Source organism: Rhipicephalus sanguineus, unplaced genomic scaffold (assembly GCF_013339695.2).
Source record: "Rhipicephalus sanguineus isolate Rsan-2018 unplaced genomic scaffold, BIME_Rsan_1.4 Seq1123, whole genome shotgun sequence".
Lineage (NCBI taxonomy): Eukaryota > Metazoa > Arthropoda > Arachnida > Ixodida > Ixodidae > Rhipicephalus > Rhipicephalus sanguineus.
In genome coordinates this window covers 40,027-60,001 of record NW_023614367.1, presented here as the reverse complement: position 1 = coordinate 60,001, position 19,975 = coordinate 40,027, and the positions used below count along the sequence as shown (strand labels likewise).

The following is a 19,975-nucleotide window of genomic DNA, read 5'->3' as shown; positions in this document are numbered from 1 at the left end:
CAAAAATGTGTGCAGTAGTATTTTGCTCGCGATCTCCGTCACTCGCTCGCTGCATGCTACAACTGACGTCAAAACACGGCTCAGCAACAAGCTTGATGTTATTACCATAGCGTGTCGCGGTATTTTCCAAGTTTGGTAACGTGCACGTGAGGTTAAAACTGATAATCGCGGGGACGTGCATACATCCGTGAAAGAAAACCTGTCCTTGCTATTTAATTTTATCAGGGCGCTTGGTAATGCGAATATCTTTTAGTTTTCACTAACAGTGACCGAGTCCAGAGACCCGAAGCTAATCGCGAAAGTGTGAAAAAAAAATGCAAGGCAGCAATAAATATAGAAAATTGTCATGTTTCAGCGTTTCGAATAAAAAGATCACAGGTCATATTCCCCCAAGAAATTAAGAGGCGGAGTGACGCCATCATCACCGTGGCCATTATCTACAAATAGATGACCCGCTCGTTGAGTGCTTGTGCTTTCACGAAAGAATTAGTCAACTGATTGCAGAATCCAAGTACGCAAAATGCCAGCAGCTGTATGAAGTTACCACTGAAATATATCAAGAAGGAAACATTGTACGCGCCAAAAGTTTGCCAGATTTCCGTGTATGTCGACCCTGCAGGCTGGCGCGCTGTGCGAAACTTGCCTGTACGCCAAAAATGTGGAGAGACAGGGGGCTTCCTGGAGTTCCGATTCGAAGCCCACTGTGATAGCTCTGCAGTCCACATCATCCACGTGGTGTATCTTGCAATGCCAGCTTAGTGAGCGAAGATAAACTCCCTTTGCCCACTTTGAGGTATGAAAAGACTGCAACTGGTCATACAAACCTCAGCCTCTCCACAGCAAGCCAGTTTGAAGAAAAAAATCACAGCATATCCACGTGGTGAATGATGATGAGTGGGGCGAAGCGAACTAGCGCAGCAGCACGGCGATGGCATTGGCGCGAGCCTGGTCCTTCTTGATGGAAGATATTGTGACTAGATTGTTCGAGAACCACAATCTGTTGCACACACCGCAACTATGGCCGAAACTGTCATCAAGGAAGTCCCGCTGGAAGCGCGCGTCGGCGCCTTCGGGCAGAGCCCGCCTGATGCATTTTGCAGCCACTTCACGTGCTCGCACAGCCTCGGGCTCTGCCTGCCGGTACGCGCGCTTTCTCGCCGCTTCACGGTCCTTCACATTTTGAAGATCCAATTCGCGCCGCAGCCGTGCAGCCTCTGCCTCGCGGTCTCGAACGGCAGGGTCTTCGCACCGCAGCCGTGCAGCTTGTCGAGCAGCTTCGGCCTCGCGGGACTCGAACGGCGGAGTCTTCGCGCAGCAGCCGCGCAGCTTGTCGAGCAGCTTCGGCCTCGCGGACTTCCATCTGGCGACTCCGAGCTAAAGAGAAAGCTGTGCCAAGAGGGAGCCTCATGGCGCGTTACTTCTGAAATGTTGTCTTCGGGTGTCGTTGAAAACACGAGACGTAGTAAAGAAGAAAGAACGCCACACAGGCGAACACGCAACGAGACTGTCACTCGTCAACGTCGTCTTCTTCTTCTACTGCATACCAGAACGCGCGCAGTAAAGAAGAAAGAATTCCACACAGGCGAACACGCACGAGAGTCTCACTCGTCAACGTCGTCTTCTTCTTCTACTGCATACCAGAACGCGAGCTTCTCACGAGCTAGAGGTGGCTACTACAACGCTACAAACGGAGGATGGACAGACCCACGGCATAAGGAGCTTCGCCCCTAAAAAGAACAGAGTAGGACTGTCAATGATACGTGTGTGAGATTTTGCATTCCAGTGACCGCATATTTAGTAATCTATTTGCATGCAAGAACGCACGCACACTATCCGCATATTTCTTCCTGTGTTGTACAGCTCATGCCCTATATAATACAAGATCTACTCTACGAGTATCCCGGTCTCTCCGGCTTAATGGCGGCTGCTGTCTACAGTAGCTCTCTCAGGTAAGGTTTAGAGTAGTTGCGTTTTCTTTGCACCAAGCGAGGAGGCATCTTTGAAATGACTAATTCAGGGCTATCCCAAAAAACGGCAGGAAGTGGAAGATGGAAGCTGCGATGAAAAAATCCGTAAACAGGGGGTGGGTGCACGAGCCAACGTTTCGACAAGTGGACTTGTCTTCTTCAATCAGTTCCAGCCTCGAAGAAGACAAGTCCACTTGTCGAAACGTAATTGGCTCGAGCACCCACCCCCTGTTTACGGATTAATTCAGGGCTAGTGGCATGCTGGTGACATGTGTAAGTTAAAGTCGACGGCGTATATTTGCTTTTCCGTTTAAGAAATTCTCACTGAATAGAGTAAAATACTATTTGAACGAACGTCAGTTAAACGAAATATTCAGTTGTACGAACTTTTTTTAAATCTCCCATGGAGGCGTCATTGACGCTAATGCTAACTCACTTTAACGAAATTCAGTGCATAATGCCTTTCAGTTCTACGAACACTATTCAGTGACACCATCCAATGCCTCCCAGGTCATGTTGACCACAAGTACAACCGCACATTCCCAGCGGAGCTGTTAGAATCTCGATAGGTTTCTCATGCCGTTGTGCGCAGTTTTCGCCGAGCTAAAAATTTGCAGTGGCTTAGCTCGGCTATGCCAGGATATACGTAGCGCTAGCAAAGGTTCAGCTGATTATTCTTAGCTTTCCAGATTGTCTAGGATTATTAGCCTTCTTCTGTTCATTCTTAGTACGCTGAAGCGCTAATTGCCAGACAACTACTTCGGGATCCGATGAGATAAGCTTCTCGACTCTTCTGCGCCGTTGAGCAGCATTTGCGCTATCCTTCTCCATGGTGTTAGCCACCTGCAAACACCAGTCAGAGGTGCTATCAAGCGGCTCCAGCGCAGTGTCAGACGGCGACTGCACAGCGAAGGCGAATAGCTGCGCGCGCGCCGGCGCCAGTGTGTCTGCCATGGCTACGACGTCACTCCTCTCGAATGCGCAGACCAGCAGCGGCGAGTCGCACGCGGCGGTCGCGAAGTCTGCGCGCGCGCCGACGCCAGCGTGTCTGCCGCGGCTACGACGCCACTCCTCCCGAACGCGCAGACCTGTAGCGGCGAGCCGCGCGCCGGCGGTGCCGGAGAGCGTTTGAGATGCCCGCTCCGGTGAGCCAGTTGTATGACATCACTGATCCTCGCGCATGCGCAGCACGGCTCATTAGGATCCACGCGAAATCGGCTCCGGCTAGGCAAGTGTATCTAACGTTACAAAATAGTATCGCGCGGCATAGCGAGGTGAAGAGGTGAGCGCCGCGGCGAGGAGTTAGCGGGGGAGGAGGAAGGTGCGGCGGCACAACACAACGCCCCCTAAAGAAACGCCTCCAGGCAAGAGATGACCGGAGTGCTCCGCAGCGATGTCTTCACTGCGCCACGCGGAGAAGGCCACTGCGAGCGGCGGTGGGGCTCGTACGATGCTTCGATGCCAGAGTTCCTTCGTACAGGGTGGTGACGTCGATTGACCGCGTCGCCGCCACATTGGGTCAGACAGTGTAGCTATCACTTCGGGTGGTGTTGCCCTATATTGTGTCAAACAATGGACGCTGTCACCACCCTGTACGAAGGATCACTGCCATCAAGGCGCTCTAGTGCTAGCGTTCCAGCATGGACGTTCGTGGGCATGTTCAGACGTGTTTCTGGGCTTGCCTACCCCACTCGCTCACTTCGGCTTCTCTTCTGTTACAGTGGAATAAAAGAAGTGAAATGACGTTTGCTTAGCAATTTCTCGCAGTGAAAAAAAAATGAAGCGTGGCTCTGGTATCGCAAAATACTGCAGCTGTATGAAGTTGCCACTGAAGTACACCAAGAAGAAACATTGTACGCGCCAAGAGTTTGCCCGATTTCCGTGTACGTGGGCCCTATAGGATATCGCACGGCGCGGAAACGTACCTGTATGCCGAAAATATCGAGAGACGGGGCTTCCTGACTCGAATTCAACCACGATAGCTCTGCGGTAAGCCACTTCACCCCACGTGGTGTACCTCACAATGCCAGCTTAGAGAGCGAATATATAAACTGCCTCTTCTTACCGTGAGGCATAAAAACACTGCTACTGGTTATATTCCTCTTCGTGTACTTCATAGCAACTTGATGCAGCTGCAGTATTTTGCGTTAGCAGAGCCACGCTTAATTTTTTATTGACTGCGAGAAATTGCTAAGCAAACGCCATGTCATTTGTTTATTCCACTGCGAGAGAAGATGAACAAAAATTAGGCTCGGCTCCGCTATCGCGAACGGCAAAGACCAGCGGAGCCGGAAGAAGCCCATCAAAAGGTTAGATTGAGCAAGGTCGGCTTCCTACAGCCCCGCTGGTCTTTGGCGTTTGCGATAGCAGAGCCACGCTTAATATTTTTGCAGTTTTACCATGGCTATCGCGATGAGCTACGTCAACAGCGGGCCTCCGGAGCTAATTGCGGAGACCACAATATTGCGTTGATAACAGCGCTTAATTATCACGTGACGAAAAGAGGGCCACAATTGGCCTTCAACTCGATTGACTGCCTACACATTTTAGAAGGCAGCCGGAGTCATAGCCGCAGCGACAGCAGCAGCCTTAGCCCTACAACCGCGCGCTGGTTATCATGCAGGCCAAACGGAGGTGCATGTCTTTGAACGAAAAACGATGCATTGCGTAGAAGCACCGACGCGCTTGTAGAAAATGAAGCCCTTTTCTGCCAATCTGCCAAGGAGATTGCTGTACCAGGAAAAGTTGATGACAGCATGAACAAAGTAACTCAGTTCGTGACCACTGCACTCTTAAAAGCACAAGTGCAGCAAAAGATTACTGCGTTCTTCATAAGATCCTCATTAAGCATAAATTCACATGCATTTAATTCAGCTGAAATTTCATTTGAACGCCTGTTTCCTTCAGCTTGTGATAACAAGATACAACATAGCTGCTTCAGTTCAGTCAACTTTCCTATTAACAAACTTTTGCTGAGGTCCCATCATGTTCCTTCAATTTAAGCTTCAGTTTATCTTAGCGCGGCAAAAGACGCTTTTACCTCACGAAATGAAGAATTTCAGCCTAAACGGATTACCGCGCACTTTATCTGTCGTTTTCCGAGCGCCATTTTTGAAGTTTTGGTCAGACTCAAACAGTATTACAACAATGAAACTTGTAGTTATCATACCATACAGTCGTGATTTCTAGCTCGAATCGTTGGTCCCAATGTCGTGTTGTGGGTAGCCACATTTGCTAGCGAGAATAATTATGATTATGAGTCCCGGTTCGAGGACACGAGCCTTGATTTGGAGGTAACAGCGGCGCTGGTGAATGCCTAAAACATGGCGGTCTGCAGAGCACTTTCTGTGCACATCACGAGCTGGGGCAATATTGAACCAAACGCAACTTGTGGACCACTGTTTCCGAAATCGTTTAAGAGCTAGGTGTGAAAGTTATTTATTTATTTCATTACCCACAGCGCCAACTGGCATTACAGTGGGGAGGGTTCACAAAAATAGAATACAATAGAATACAATGACGCCAAAATAATTTCTGTTGAATAAAATAATTGCTGGTCTAAAAAATGTTATCTGCTACATGTAACGCTAAAGCTTAAGTCTGCTCTTTTCAGCACGCTGTCATCCGGGTACAACTCCCTAGCGGCTGTGACGTGGGAAGACTTTCTGCGCCCTTGCATGAAAACTTCTGAATCATCCGCTCTGCGGATAACTAAGGTGACCGGTACGTCACTGCTGAGAAGATACCTCAACACAACGTGATTTAACCCATATCAACTATTATTTTCAGCTGCTACGTATGGAATCCTTTCAATGTCAATAGCATTCCTGGTCGGGACGATGGAATCCATCATGCAGGTATGCACGCGTTCGCAACGTTTCACTTCATAGATAAGAATATATTTTCAGTGGCACGAGCGACGAGTGATACACTTGTTTCTCTTCCACACACTTCCGGTCGAGCTCTAACATTTTAACAACATTCACAAAAAATCTTCCAAAAAATAGAAATCTATAGTTCTGGTTCAAGTTATGAGTAGTTATGAGTTATGTTGGATAATCACGATATCGGAGCACAACGTTGCCTAACATAAGAAACAGATAACTGTTAGGATAATGAACGAAAATGAATTGATCGAGTTCATTAATAGGCTGTGAGGAGGCCACAACCTCGATCGTTGTGGCACCTGGTGGAGCGGATCTAAACCACGAACTACTTTCTACGTGGCTTCTGAGATCCGCTTTGGCAGCGTGCGAAACACAAATTTTCACCCAAGGAATACATCAGGGCGCGCGAACGCCGACATGTGTGCGCAAGTGCCACACAGCTAAGTCAAGGATTAGGTTTGCCTGCATTTATGGTGATACAGTATCCTGATATACAGTGGTTTTCTTTGCTCTCAGTTCACGTTGAACTTCATTACCTATAGAGCATCTTCACGAAACATTATGATTAGTAAAGCTGTCACCTGATAAGACGGGAGCACCACTGCATGGCGTGCTGTTGCTCTGCCACTGAACAAAATTGATGTTCTTTTTAGTCTGGTTTGAACGCATCAGGCTACATACGAAGAGATGGAAACACTTCCGAGATTAAAATTTTTAAAAACAATAGTACCGTGGTCTTTTCAAAAGTGCGTATCAGCCAATGCAGTTACTCAAAAGTTACGAGCACTTATTTCTGGCATTGCGAACAACTCGTAAGCAAAAGTGCAGTGGGAGTAAATAAAAAGAAGGAGGTCTTACCGGCACATAAATGTTAGCTTGTGATCACGAAAGTCCACAGGTTGCATCATCGAATAAACTACAGAACAGGATTCATTCTTTCCTGGAACGCAGGCTGCCTCGTCCCTGGGAGGTGCTTTGTGTGGTCCGCGGGTGGCCATCTTTACCTTGGGCTTGCTTTTTCCCTGCTGCAAGAAAAAGGTAAAAGAACACCTGTGATGCATCCTCGACACAATGCGCTCAACTGTGCTGCCCATTTGCAGTGAGAGAGCACAGCAATAGACGCAACTACTGAGCTCCTACAATTGATTTCCCAGATTCATTTTTCGCCTGGTGTCAAAGTTTCATGACACTATGAGTCCAAGTAATTTTCTGTGTATTGTAAAAAGTAAATAAGCAGAGAGCACGGCAGCATTCGCAAGCTTGCGCTTTCCTCAGGTGCTCCTCTTCTCGTGAAGAATCTGATGTCAGATAATAATTCGTGTGCTACGTGTAGCACACGAAGCACTATTGATCCACCGTGTCTGCGAATTGCTCCAGTTCTACCCAGGAAGCGATTTTTCATCGCTCCTAAAGTTTTGTGCACACAGAGCAATCTCAGTTTCAACGTTTTAAATGCGAAGAATTTCTTAGCGAACTTCTGCGACTTTGAGCGTATCTATCTATTTAGATTTTGAATCATGGATGCTGCTAAGAAAAATCGGGATCAACGCAGAAATATTTGGTATTTATTAGGCAATATGTCCACATCGACACTTTTCATTGAATATTTCGCAACAAACAATGTATAGGCAAACATAAAAGCCTATTCCTTCTTATCCAATTGAATACACAAATGAAACACCTACTGATACTAGTAAAACATAAGAACAAAACGGGAATTATTCCTACTGATTCATGCTTATAAAAGGTCTCTAAAGACAAATCCTAGGTAGACATGCAATATTTGTAATACTGACGTTTTTACTCTTTCTCATGCAGTAAGTGATGTTTCCCTGTAACCTAAATTCTGATTTGCCTTCAGTGTCTCCGTAATGTACATGCTAGGGAGAAAGCCTTTTGCACTATTCAACGGCCGAACATGCTCAGAGGACTATGACCTACTTCCAGGACATTTTTCTTCATGAAATTTATCCAGCGCTAAATTTTGCGACAAACACAGAGCAATACGCAGCAATCTGGCACAGAAATTATGCGCCGCATAACTTTCATGAACTAAGAGAGAGAGAGACATACAATAAGACGCGAGAAAGGCAGGGAGGTCAACCACAATTATAGCATGCGGATTGCTACCCTGCACTAAGGAGATGCACAGGGAAAGAAAGATGGAAAGGAAAGTGGAGAGAAGGACAAAAATACTTATAGGCAACTAGCCCTCGCAAAGTGTCTCGTTTAGCGTACTTTCATCTAGTTCAATGTTCTGTCGCTTATGTTAGGGCACCTCGATGCCAGCGTTCCTTAGTACAGGGTGGTGACGGTGTCCACTGTTTGACCCAATGTGGCAGCATCACACAACGCGATAGCTGCGCTGTTAGACACAATATATTGGTGGTGGAGCGCTCAACGGCTGTCACCATCCTGTGCGAGGGAACGCTGGCATCTAGGCGTCCTAGCTCATGCCATAGTTTCCTACAATATTTATTAGAAGGAACTCTGGCGCAGCGATCGTTCAGCCAACGTGGGAATGATGGTTAGCAGACAGATTTATCTAAACTTCGTGCTTGCGGCTTCGAATGCACTTGTGGCTTTGTTTATTGTTGTGTTTTGGCGCTTGTTTTGGGTAAAAGAATGGATCGTTGTGAACTTCGTGAGCCGATTTGAACTGATGAGCCTAAAAGGTTAAGGTAGCGAAGTGGAACTGCTGAACGTTTGCTGAACTTCGTCTTGCGACAAGGCGGCTCCAGGCCACATGGACCCAAACGGAGCAGAAAGAACGAAGCTTAGACAAATCCGCGTATTACCCGTGATTCTCATGCCAAGCGTTGCAGCTCCCATAGACATAGCGCCAGTGTTCCCTTTAGCGTATTATTATGAAACTCTACGGCTCATGCAATGTGTTGAAACAGCCACATTTGACAGATGCAGCGTCGCCATGAGTGCACATCAGCATTAATCATGCAGGGTGTCATCGCTGGAACAGTAGTGGCACTAATGGTCACCACTTGGATGGCAGTGGGATCTGTACTGTATCCGCGGAAGCGCTACACTCTGCCCACGACCACTGAGGGATGCTCTCATTTCAACGAGACCATTACGTCCGGATCGTTTGACCCACCGCCCCGTCCAAGGTTGGCAGGCCATGTGGCATTTGCACAGAGCTTACAGAATTAGCGCGAGTGTAACTTTGAACTATACCCCGGGGAAATACCACTAACATTAGGAAAACAAATAAACAGAATAAAAACACAAAAAAGATAAACAATTGAACAATAAATGAATGGCACAATCGAACAGTCGAGCAAACAATCAATAATCAATCTTTGAATCGATCACACAGGCAAACAATTAGCCATGCAAACAAACAAACAATAAAAATCAGTGTGTCAAAGAAGGACGAAGTAGTTACATTGCATCATACAATAACGACACAAAGTTGGACAAAACCGTACATAGAGAGAGGGAGAAAGAGAGACCTTAATTGAAAGGCATATAACGTATTCGGCGTATAGAAATCGCTGACATGCTACTCTGCGCGGGGAAGGAAGTGGGGAGAGGAAAAGAGGAGGAGAGAGGTGCAAAAAGATGAAGTAAAAAATGTTAAAAGAGATAAAAAATGAGATGCTGAGTTTTCTGGCTCTTTGACGGGGACGTGCGCTTGTAGAGTGCATCACTGTGTGCATCATTCTGTGCATCATCCTACAATGAGGTGACAAATTTTGTTCCATGAAAGGTGAAGAACGATGAAAGGCAAGGTAAAACTAATGATTTTCGAGCTGAGCGATATTATTCAAATATGTAAACGATATTTGATCGCCCGCCTCTGTTGGAAGAGGCAGGGCAATGCGTTTGACAAAACCATACAAGCTGAGTATGCATACTCATTTCACGTTTGCTTTATTTACAGGGCTTAGTAGAAATTGAGAACACACACACACACACACACACACACACACACACACACACACACACACACACACACACACACACACACACACACACACACACACACACACACACACACACACACACACACATGCGCGCGCGAGTACGGATGGCAGGCCATCGGATAATGCCTGTGCCGTAAGGCTGGGTTTGGGAACACACGTTAAATAATTACATAGCTGTAAAGCTGCAATGTCTCGCCCAGAAAGACGCAGTTGTCAACGAAACACTGCAGCAACGCGGCTGTACTGATAACGTCAAATCAGTGTGTGTGCGCTGTTACGCTTCATGGCAGCGCCGACTCTTTCTCTCTTCCTGTACGCCTTTCAGTGGGATCTACCAGCTCTACCACATCTCTTTCATGTGGTTCGCTTTCATAGGATTCATCGTGCACATGCTCGTCGCAGTGGCCGTGAGCCTAGCCTTCGGTAAGTCGTAATAGTAAGCTCTCAAAGTGCACGTTCGCGCTTTAGAGTGACATTACCTATCTCTTATAGAGCCCTGGGGTATTATAGGAGAAATAGTAAAACGTTTCACTATGCCCATACGCTTCTCGCTACAAAGAGAATCTCAAATATGCAAATGAGAAAAAATGAATTCGTTTGACTTATTAATGATAAACAGGATAGATCTTAACTTGCCTGGAACTTTTCAGCACAACTACTGATTTAGAGGCGTGCACTTGAGTAATCACTGGGGTTCTTTGATGACAGTGTCTGCCTTTGTAGCTTTCAACCAGTTTCGTTATTTGAGGAGCACTTGCGTTTTCCGTTGTCGGCCGAAACGCATAACAAGAAAAGCGAAAGAAATAAGCCAACAAAACATAACTAGATGAAACATTACAATTCAAAGAAAATAAGATTGTACAAGAAAAAAGTCACTGTTTCACCGCAAGGGCGAAGCAATGAATGCGATGACAAGAAATTGTACTGGTATACGAAGTGAAGCTGGCAGCTAACTGTTTTGTATCCGATCTCGCGTATTTACAAAACGCTGGTGTAAGAGATTACGGCCGCTCCAGGGAGAGATGCTCTCCGCATAGTTACTTCGCGTTGAGAGCGCAGCACGTAGAAGGGTATGCGAGCCTCCCGCTTTGATGACTGTCGAGATAGCGCGCGCGCCAGCGATCGCGACCGCACCCTTAGATTCAAAGTTCAAAGTTGCTGCTTACGCGACACAACCCCGCCCCCCCCTCGCGTCTTTTCATGGTCGTTAAAGACGGGCGGGGCGTTTCCTGTCTGCTTCGATGGCAGGCCTCGAGAGCGGGGTGATGTTGTCGCATGCATCCTCCTAGCGACGGAAATGGGCCGGCTCGTTTGATCTCTGCTTCGGCCGCGTTCGTCGCCCCCGCACGCGCGATCTTACGCGCGGTAGAAAATACGATGTGCGGGGGGATCTTATCAATTTGGACTTCATAATGGAGGGACATGACGGTGACGGTGGCGGTAACGACGGCGATGACGGCAAAAACCCGTCGAGACTGTCCACATAATTGCTATCACAATAAAAGCAAGAATAATGTAAAAAAATACATACGACGCCAGAACAAATGTTTCGAGGGTAGCGCAAATGCGACATTGTCTCGATGAGTCCTTAATCGAAATCATCGTATTGTCTGCTAAGTTATCGTCTTGTTCTTTTTTGCCTGGCCCGCATGCATGCTTTTTGAGTGCTTCACTGAGAGTCGGCGGTGAACCGCTGATGATGAAAACCCCTGAGGTGAATAACGAGAAATGCTTTTCCTTCGCAGAACGGAGTGGGTCGAATGACGTAGATCCTGCGTACGTGTATCCTCTAGTCCGGAAATACATGGGGATAACTCTGATCACAAGGAACGACAGCCAGAGCCAGCTCAAGGAGGCCTTGTCAGTGGTCAGTATACCAGCCAATCCACTTCATGTATACGAATAACCGCCAAACACAACTGCCGGATGGCGACATGGCCGCAATATATTAACGTGATGGCGTTAAGGAACTCGTTTCGCAGAAGTTCCGGTGTCGGCGTCGGCGGCGGTGTCTTTGGTTGTGATCGAAAAATCAGCGTTTGTCTGTGAGCGAAAATTTGAGGTAGATGCAAATAAAGAAATAATAGAAATTCTTTGGGACGAGTGGGACCGGAGAGTTGGACCGAGAAGTGGGACGATCGAGTGAGACCGGGGGGGGGGGGGGGCGATTCGAGTGGGGATCGAGATGGACCGGGGAACCTGCGTGCGACCCCTCGCTCCGAGGTGCGATGCGTTCGGCCACCACGCATACATCCGCAAGCATACTAAAGGCGAGCTATTTATATGCACCGTATAGCGTTGGTAGTACGCACATCTCGAAGGCTCTTCAGCGGCTTGATTGTCACCCGCGAGATCGCAAATGGGCCAGGAGCGTGCTTTTAAACGGCATCGCCCCGCCGGGTGCCCGTGTTTCATCGCGCTGCATGCATGGATACTGTAGTCGGAGGGCGTTCGCATTTTGGCTTTCCTTGCGGCATGGTTTAGGTCTACACCGAGATGCGAAGCCAGGCTACTGAGGCTAGCGATCGGGAAGGCGATACGAACACAATCCAATTACTCTATCGCATTCTACTCTTGAAAGCGAAGCTCAAGCGTCCTGCAAGTATTTTTTCCATTACACACTGAACTTGTCTGCGATTTTGCGAATTGAAAAGTAGGCTGTGCATTATTAATTTAGTTCAAGGTTTAATAAAATAGATTTGTGACCGTGTATCGTGAAGTGATAGATGATCGCACGTGACGCACGACCGCGCCAACGCAGTCGCTAGACTTGAATGACGTGGCTAGACTCGTGCGAAACACGTACTGTTTCACTGAAGCTTCGTGCAGCTCACGGGGTGTGGCACTGGCTGTGGGATCGGCTGACGTTTGACCGATCGACGATGCCAAATGATGACATCATCATGCGTTGCCATGTTATGATGAAGTCACAAATTTCGGAGATCTGTGACGTCATCGATCGTTTAGAGGTCTCGTGGAGTTTTTCTCCGCGGACGTACGCCGGATGCCTGAAAATCACGAAGGTGTATAATGTTCTGCTGCGTTTCAAAAATAAATAAAGCTTAGGGTGAAAGTAGTTTCAAAGCGGTGCAGCGTTGTTTACGGGGGTATTGAAAAGAAATACAGCAGCTTTAGCATGCGACGTCGGAGCACTTCGACCCTTTCACTGCCTACCAGTTTTAAAAGAATAAGTTATAGTGTCGCAGGGAACTCACATAAAAAAACCGTTGATCCTAAATATTTTGAAGCAATAGAAAGCGCGAAAATATACTGTTGGGCTGCCTGCCTCGATATACACTTTCATTATTGATCCTCTCGTACACGATGCTATTACTACCAATACCAGCAGGCTTCACCAAACAAATTATCCACCACACATTGCTACTAGTGATTCTTGGAGTTGGGGAGAAATGAGACCGAATGGCGCGTGGCAACTGCCTCTAGATTGAGGACACATTTCCTACAGGCTGGATTAAGGCTAAATTCCTAGGTGCCATATAAAAAGGCCGTCGGCGGCGTCGGCATTAACGCGAACGATGCGAAAGCCCCTTGATCGGAGATGACGTCATGATGACGTCTTCATGGCGTCACAAATACAAAAGCTTGTGACGTCATCATGGCGTCGTTATGACGGCACGCAACATGACGTTGGACACAACGATGCTCGCCGTATCTATGGTTGTCCATAAAAATTATAATTCGTTCGTTAATTATAAGTAAGTAAATATTGATATCCGTATTGTTAACGTAGCCGATGAAATCGGGTCTGCCAGAACGAACTCCGCACAAACTGTTTGTTTGATGCAATCCGGACGCACAGCCTGGCGTCTTTCTGTATGTTTTTTTCTTCCACAGAAGTCATCGTCACCGAAGGAGCTTAAAGCACTGATCTCGGATCACGGCCATTGCACTTGAGTGCTGCGTTGTACTACAGATTACGTTGTCGAACCAGACTTCACCTCGCTCAAAGGTGAGAAGCCGGTAGAAAATGTATAGTCACTTCAACATTTGAATGGAAAATGGTCTGTTATATAAAACGGAATACGCGACAGCCTCGACAGCCATGGAGATGGGTGAAGGGGTGAAGAGGCAATAGTGGTTGTTAGAAAATGAAACGTGGCGCTATTGGTTTGAAGCCCGCAAGCTAAGCGCAAGAGAGTAGGAGACAGCGGGATGTGGAAAAAAAAGAAAAAAAAGAAAAGGAGAGCACCTATTTCGCTCTTCTGCTCTCAGCCCAGTACTAAGCGTCTATTTCACTATAAGCAGTCTTGTGGCCCTCCGGCCAATGAAAAGCATTGTACTTGAGTTCGATATCAACGCAGTGTAAGCACAGTAGCTTCGGAATAAATCGGAGAAAATAGTACGCCTTTGACGTAACATGATTGCCTTGCGTTCTGCGGTTCTTCTCCACTGGTATGGCGTACGGTTTATGACAACTAGAATGGAGGAAAAGTGGCTGTAGGAGGAATGCTGTCTCCCGTTTCCGGCTGTCTCCTTTTCGTGTGAGGTATATCCGCAGTGTCACGCAACGTATGGACTTCGACCATAGGTCGGCAAAAAGTATGGAACTCTCTCAGACTTCCTCATGAAATACATTTTACCTTTAGGGCTCACTCAGACTCACTAAAATATTCCTCATCCGGACTCACTTGGACTCAGATTCGCGAAAGTATTACTCACCTCGGTCTCAGTCGGGCTCAGACTCACGAAAATATTACTCAGACTGAGACTCAGACTCACGGCTCAATCGGAGTATGAGTGAGTTTGCGTGAGTCGCCTCATGAGTCCTTATGCGTATAATTAACTATTTCGATCCCAGTGTCAAGGTTCTTTAACATCAGTATCTCATATAATTGGTGCTCTACTAACCGCTTTTTGATCTCGTACCTTCAAATACGAGTTATCAATGGTTACAATGCAGTAAGGACATTTTTATTGAAAGAGATGACTCGCACGAGAGATTTCTATCAAGACCTTCCCTTGAAAGATTTTGTGGGAGGGAGCTCAAACCCCCTCACTCCATCCCCCTTCGTAACTCACGCCTATGATCATAAATATTGAGATGGCGTATGAATGCTTGTGATTTGAAGTATGTGTGAGTAGACGCGAGCATAAGCGTGAGTCGTCATAAGGACGATAGTAAAGGTGAAGTTGAGTAGATGGGGCCATAGGTCGGCAAAAAGTGCGGAGCTCACTCAGACTCACTCATAAAACATATTTTGCCCTCAAGGCTCACTGGGACTCAGACTCACCAAAATTTTTCTCATCCGGACTCACTCGGACTCACATTCACGAAAATATTATTCAGCCTGACTCACTCAGACTCACGGCTCAGTCTGAGTCTGAGAGAGTCTGAGTGAGTCGACTCATGGGTGATTTTACCGACCTATGACTTCGACACTAAGTGCTGCCGTGAATAAAGGTTCATCTGTACCATTGAACAAAAGTCTAAAGGGTTAACATGAAGTAAAACTGACCTTCAAAGCGAAGAGCCTGGCAGTCCTAGCACTTTGACCCGAAGGTCGCGGGATCGAATCCCGGCCGCGGCGGCTGCATTTTCCATGGAGGCGAAAATGTTTGACGCCCGTGTACTTAGATTTAGGGACACGTTAAAGAACCCCAGGTGGTCGAAATTTCCGGAGCCCTCCACTACGGCGTCTCTCATAATCATATCGTGGTTTTGGGACGTTAAACCCCAGATATTATTATTAGTCCTAGCACTGCTTTGAAAATGATATATATAACAGGGAAAGCTGATATGCGACCACAACAACAGCCGATTTCGGTGCCGCAGTTGTCCACCGCCGCCGCCGCCAGTGTCCGTAACCGCTGTCGCGCGAAATAAGAAAAAGTGAAATGAGAAAAAATATCCAGGATTTGAACCCGGGCCGTGTGCATGGCAGTCGAGCGTTCTACAACAAAGCCACGCCGGTGCTTAAAGCACCTTCGCGAAAAGACCCTACAGGCGTCATGTCGGGCAAGGAAGCAGGTTAACGTATTTAATATAGCGTGGTGGAAGAGTAAAATAACAACCAGAAGTCACACAATGCGAATTGCGCAACGAGTGGGTCCTTTAATGCTGCTTCGAATCCATTACAAAAGGCTCAGCTACAATTCTTCATCGCCATCAGCCACAGCACAAAGTGCACATGTTGGCTTACAAATGTGTAGCTGGTATCATGCTTCTCCGCAGAATGACGAACAATGGCATAGTTGGTACTTGCCTGGTTCACAAAAATTATGATGATTTATGGCGTAGTCGGTACCTTGCATGTGCGGTTGCATTAGTTGCCCCAAGAGAGTTTACAACTAGTTCTAGAAAGGCCACTCCTACATGTTTCCCTGTGACTGTGCTGCGTGCTCGGTGCAGACCTGACGATTATATTGCGATAGCAGTCACATGGACAGTCTCGTCGGGATGTTGCCGTCGTCGTCGCCTTCATGTTCGGGATATGTATATGGATGTATATATAAATAAAAGCCACAAAGAAAAATAAATTGGAAGGAAAAGTTCCGAAGGGCACTACCTGGATTTGAACGTGCAACCCCTCGCTCCTCAAAGTGACGCGTTAGACAACTCAGCCACAAATACAGACGGCAAACTATTTGTATACACCATTTACCGCTGGCGGTACGCAGAACTTTCAGGTTCTTCAGCGTGGGCAGTATCACTCGTGGGATTGCCCGAATGGCACGATTTAAAACAACGCTCATAGACTTTGCATCAGTTTGAAAACTGCCCTTGAGACACGCACTAAAAAGTGGCCCATTTCTGTACCCAATCGCGATGTGGAACGCTGAGTAAACAATGCGTCCAACACCACCGCGCAGCTGGAGACGCAGAAAAGCTGGAGACGCAGGCTGGAAACGCGCGGCTGGAGACGCAGTTTCGCCGCAAGGGCGAAACAATGAATGCGATAGCAAGAAATTGGAATGTCACACGAAGAACGACAAGCAGTTTTGCAGCGCGCCGCTGAAGCACAAAGATGGATGCCCGAAAAGAACGTAGAGGTATACACAGGACAAACGTGAACTAACAACTGTCATAGCTGTTACATCTTTGTGCTTGAGCAACGCGCTGTAAGTGTCAACAATGAAGAATCAAACGCTCTTAGATGTTGCTTTTTCTTTTAAACTGCGGCGCGTTGAGCGATCACTCTGCGTCTCCTGCCACACGGGGGCGTCTGACGGAAGATGTGCCCGGCGTTCTGTTTTTTCGTTTTCGTTCCACATCACGAGTGGGTACAGAAAGGGGCCACTTTGTCGTGCGCGTCTCGAGGACAAAACTCCACTGAGAGTGTCCATATAAGTGCTATTTCAATAAAAAATATATCGAATAACGTTACGTTGTAGCGCGCTGCTCAAACACAAAGGATTAACAACTATGACAGTTGTTAGTTCGTGCTCGTCCTGTGTATACCTGCGCCTTTTGTTCGAGCGTCCTTCCTTGTGTTTGAGCAGTGCGCTGAAAGTGTGGTGCTGTAGCCGTTGTTAGTTCGCGCTCGTCCTGTGTGTGTTATTTTCGCGTGTCCTTTGCGCTTGAGCGGCGCGCTGCGAGTCTCGAGCTATAATATATATATATATATAACCACCTCTGCTGTGACTCAGCCTTGCGCGTCTAGCCCAAGCTGCCTACGTCTGTTTATTGCTTGATTAGCTTCACTGGGGATTCCACTTGGATTGCTCGCTTTCTGTTGCTCATACTCGCTCCTGATGATGGTAGTTTTCATGTGACGCGAACCGGCATAACGAAAAGCTTAACATCTCCGCTGTAAAAAAGCGAGCACGGTGCCATGTGTTCTGAGCGCATTTCTGTCTACAAGTATCGTTTAACATCCAGGAAGCTTAGCTTTTTGATCGCGCATGTCCCATTGACAGCATTGAGTGCTTACGAAAATTACAGCGACTAATGTCTACCATTTTTTGGGTCCTTCAGGTCATGATCTTCAGCATAATTCTACAGTGCTGGTGGATCAGTGTAATCAACACGTGGCCATACCTGCTCCACAGCCAGCTGTACCGCTGCAAAAGTTTCTCTAACGCCCTTGCATCATTATTGTGCCCACGTGACGCTATCAAGATCGGGGTGACAGCCGAGTTGCTGACTGCGCACTCGAACAGTGACGGGCTGTTTTATGTAGGCCAAAAACTTCAACGTTGAGTGAACCACGGCAAGTTTCACCATCGTCGTCCATCACTGCCCGTCAGTGGATCGTCGGTGCCGACTGTACGATAAAGGTGTCCACTAAACGCGCTGACTGCTTCTTGCGAATGTTTCATAGAAGTGCTCTGGTATTCAAGTGCCATAAATGAAAACATTCTTTGATTGTAACGCTTCAAATTTCTGTCCATCGCGGGGTTGCAGTCCGAAACATGGTGTGGATATAGCTGTTTGTACCTAGTGCCTCATGTGTCTGTCCGCCTGCCAGGAGGACAAACTCTCGGCCCTCCGCCTGGCCGATGACGCCACCAAGACTCAAGGCTTCCGCGCCGCCTGAGGAAGGAGGGCTCCCGCAGGGCGAATCTTTCGGCCCCCGCTTTCTTTGACCCCAGCAAGGACAAACAATAAAGTTTCTTCTCACTCTCTTTCTGCGCCCCAGTCTAGCCACTGTATTTGTTGATAAACCGCAGAGGATAACGTCAGGCCGCAACATAGACTGGTGGTGTGAGGGTGTTCTTCAAAAGGAATATCACAGCCGGCTTCCTACTAATTGGCAAACCGCTATTTTTGTATTTCTTTGTGAACTTTTATGACGCACATGACTATTGTGACGTAGCAGTTGACACCGCCTTTTATTGTGCCTGCACGACTTGGCAAACCGATCACATCCGAGGTACAGAACAATCTCAATGATGTGTCCCCACAAGCGAAGATGATAAAGAACACCATGTGATGATGACAATGTACAGATGACGAATAAGTGCCTGATAAATGCTCACACTAATTCACCTGCGCGCAAGCGGCCATCCCGGCCGCAACTTAAAGCTGAAGAGAACGCCTTGTGAAAGGCTTCATACGAGAGACATGCACAAATCGGTACCGCAACGGCGCCGGTCAGTTGGAGCATTAACAGGTTTGACGCGATAATTAACGGGAGAGGTCTGCTCCAACACAGGATGGGCCAAGAAACCGAAATTGAAAATTTTCACACAAGCCAGGAGTGCGAACTGGTGTCCGGAGTAGCACCTCATCGCCGGGGCGGAAGAACACAGCGCTGTGAGATGCGTCATGGAGATTCTTGCGGTGCTGTTGTCTTGCTTCAGTGTTCACTCGGGCCAGCTGGCGATAGTGGAGGATGCGGGACACATATTGTTCACAGGAGGATGCAGATGAAGTGACAGGGGCGGTCAGGAAAGAGACGTCAAGAAGGGAAGATGGCGATCGGTCATGTATTTTGAGGGCTGTCGGCGGCATCCAACTGACAATCATGCGTTCGAGCCGGAATCGAACCCAGGCAGTCTGCGTTGCACTTGGGTGTTCTACCACAGAGCCACGCGATAGCTTAAAACTACTTTGCCCGAAAAATATGAAGGCGTCAAGTGGTGCAAGGAGTCGAATTTACACGTGCAAGATCGCGTGGCAGAAGCGGTCAATTACAATAGGTGTGTCAACATATGAATTGCGCAAGGAGTGAATCATTAAATGTACAACGATTACAAACTTCTTAGGCATAGTTGATCATGATCATTCACAGCTTAAACAAAGTGTGCAGCTGAGTAGGTGCTGGTACTCTCTTGAAGGCACGCAATGGATGCTTCGCTGCTTCTCAAAATTATGAATTATGACCAAGTGAGCACTTCGCTAGTGTACTTGCAGCAGGCTTTCTAGGAGAATGTAAAACGGCCGATGTTACGCGCACAGACGTTCACTTCCTCGCGGCACGGTCCAATGAGAACGGAGGAGCGGCAAGCGAATGAGAAGGCCATATGAACGGGGCCCAATTACGATATCGTGTTTCACTTTTGAAGACGGAGCTTAAGTGCCCCCTAAGTTTTCTTCGCACCCGTCGCGGTTTTTTCGATCACAACCGATGCTGCAACCGCCGAAACCGAGGCCAGCAAGGACATTTCTGAGACACGGGCTCTAACGCTTTCGCGTTAAAACTAACACTCAGGCACGAACACATTCTTTACAGAAAGAACAAAGTTAACCGAAAAAGCCGATACGTTTCAGCAG

At 47.5% G+C, this 19,975-nt stretch overlaps 1 protein-coding gene across 1 annotated transcript; it reads left to right on the top strand.

Moving 5' to 3' along the window:
• Window positions 1-1,860: 1,860 nt before the first annotated feature.
• Window positions 1,861-18,105, top strand: LOC119376197 (sodium-coupled monocarboxylate transporter 1; the record flags this gene model as incomplete). The annotated part of the gene is given in 9 exon segments (XM_037646127.2): window positions 1,861-1,949; window positions 5,581-5,690; window positions 5,757-5,824; window positions 6,806-6,892; window positions 8,813-8,979; window positions 10,124-10,221; window positions 11,544-11,665; window positions 13,654-13,768; window positions 17,735-18,105. Coding segments are annotated over 8 exon segments (801 nt in total), but the record flags the coding sequence as incomplete, so codon positions are not given.
• Window positions 18,106-19,975: the final 1,870 nt, after the last annotated feature.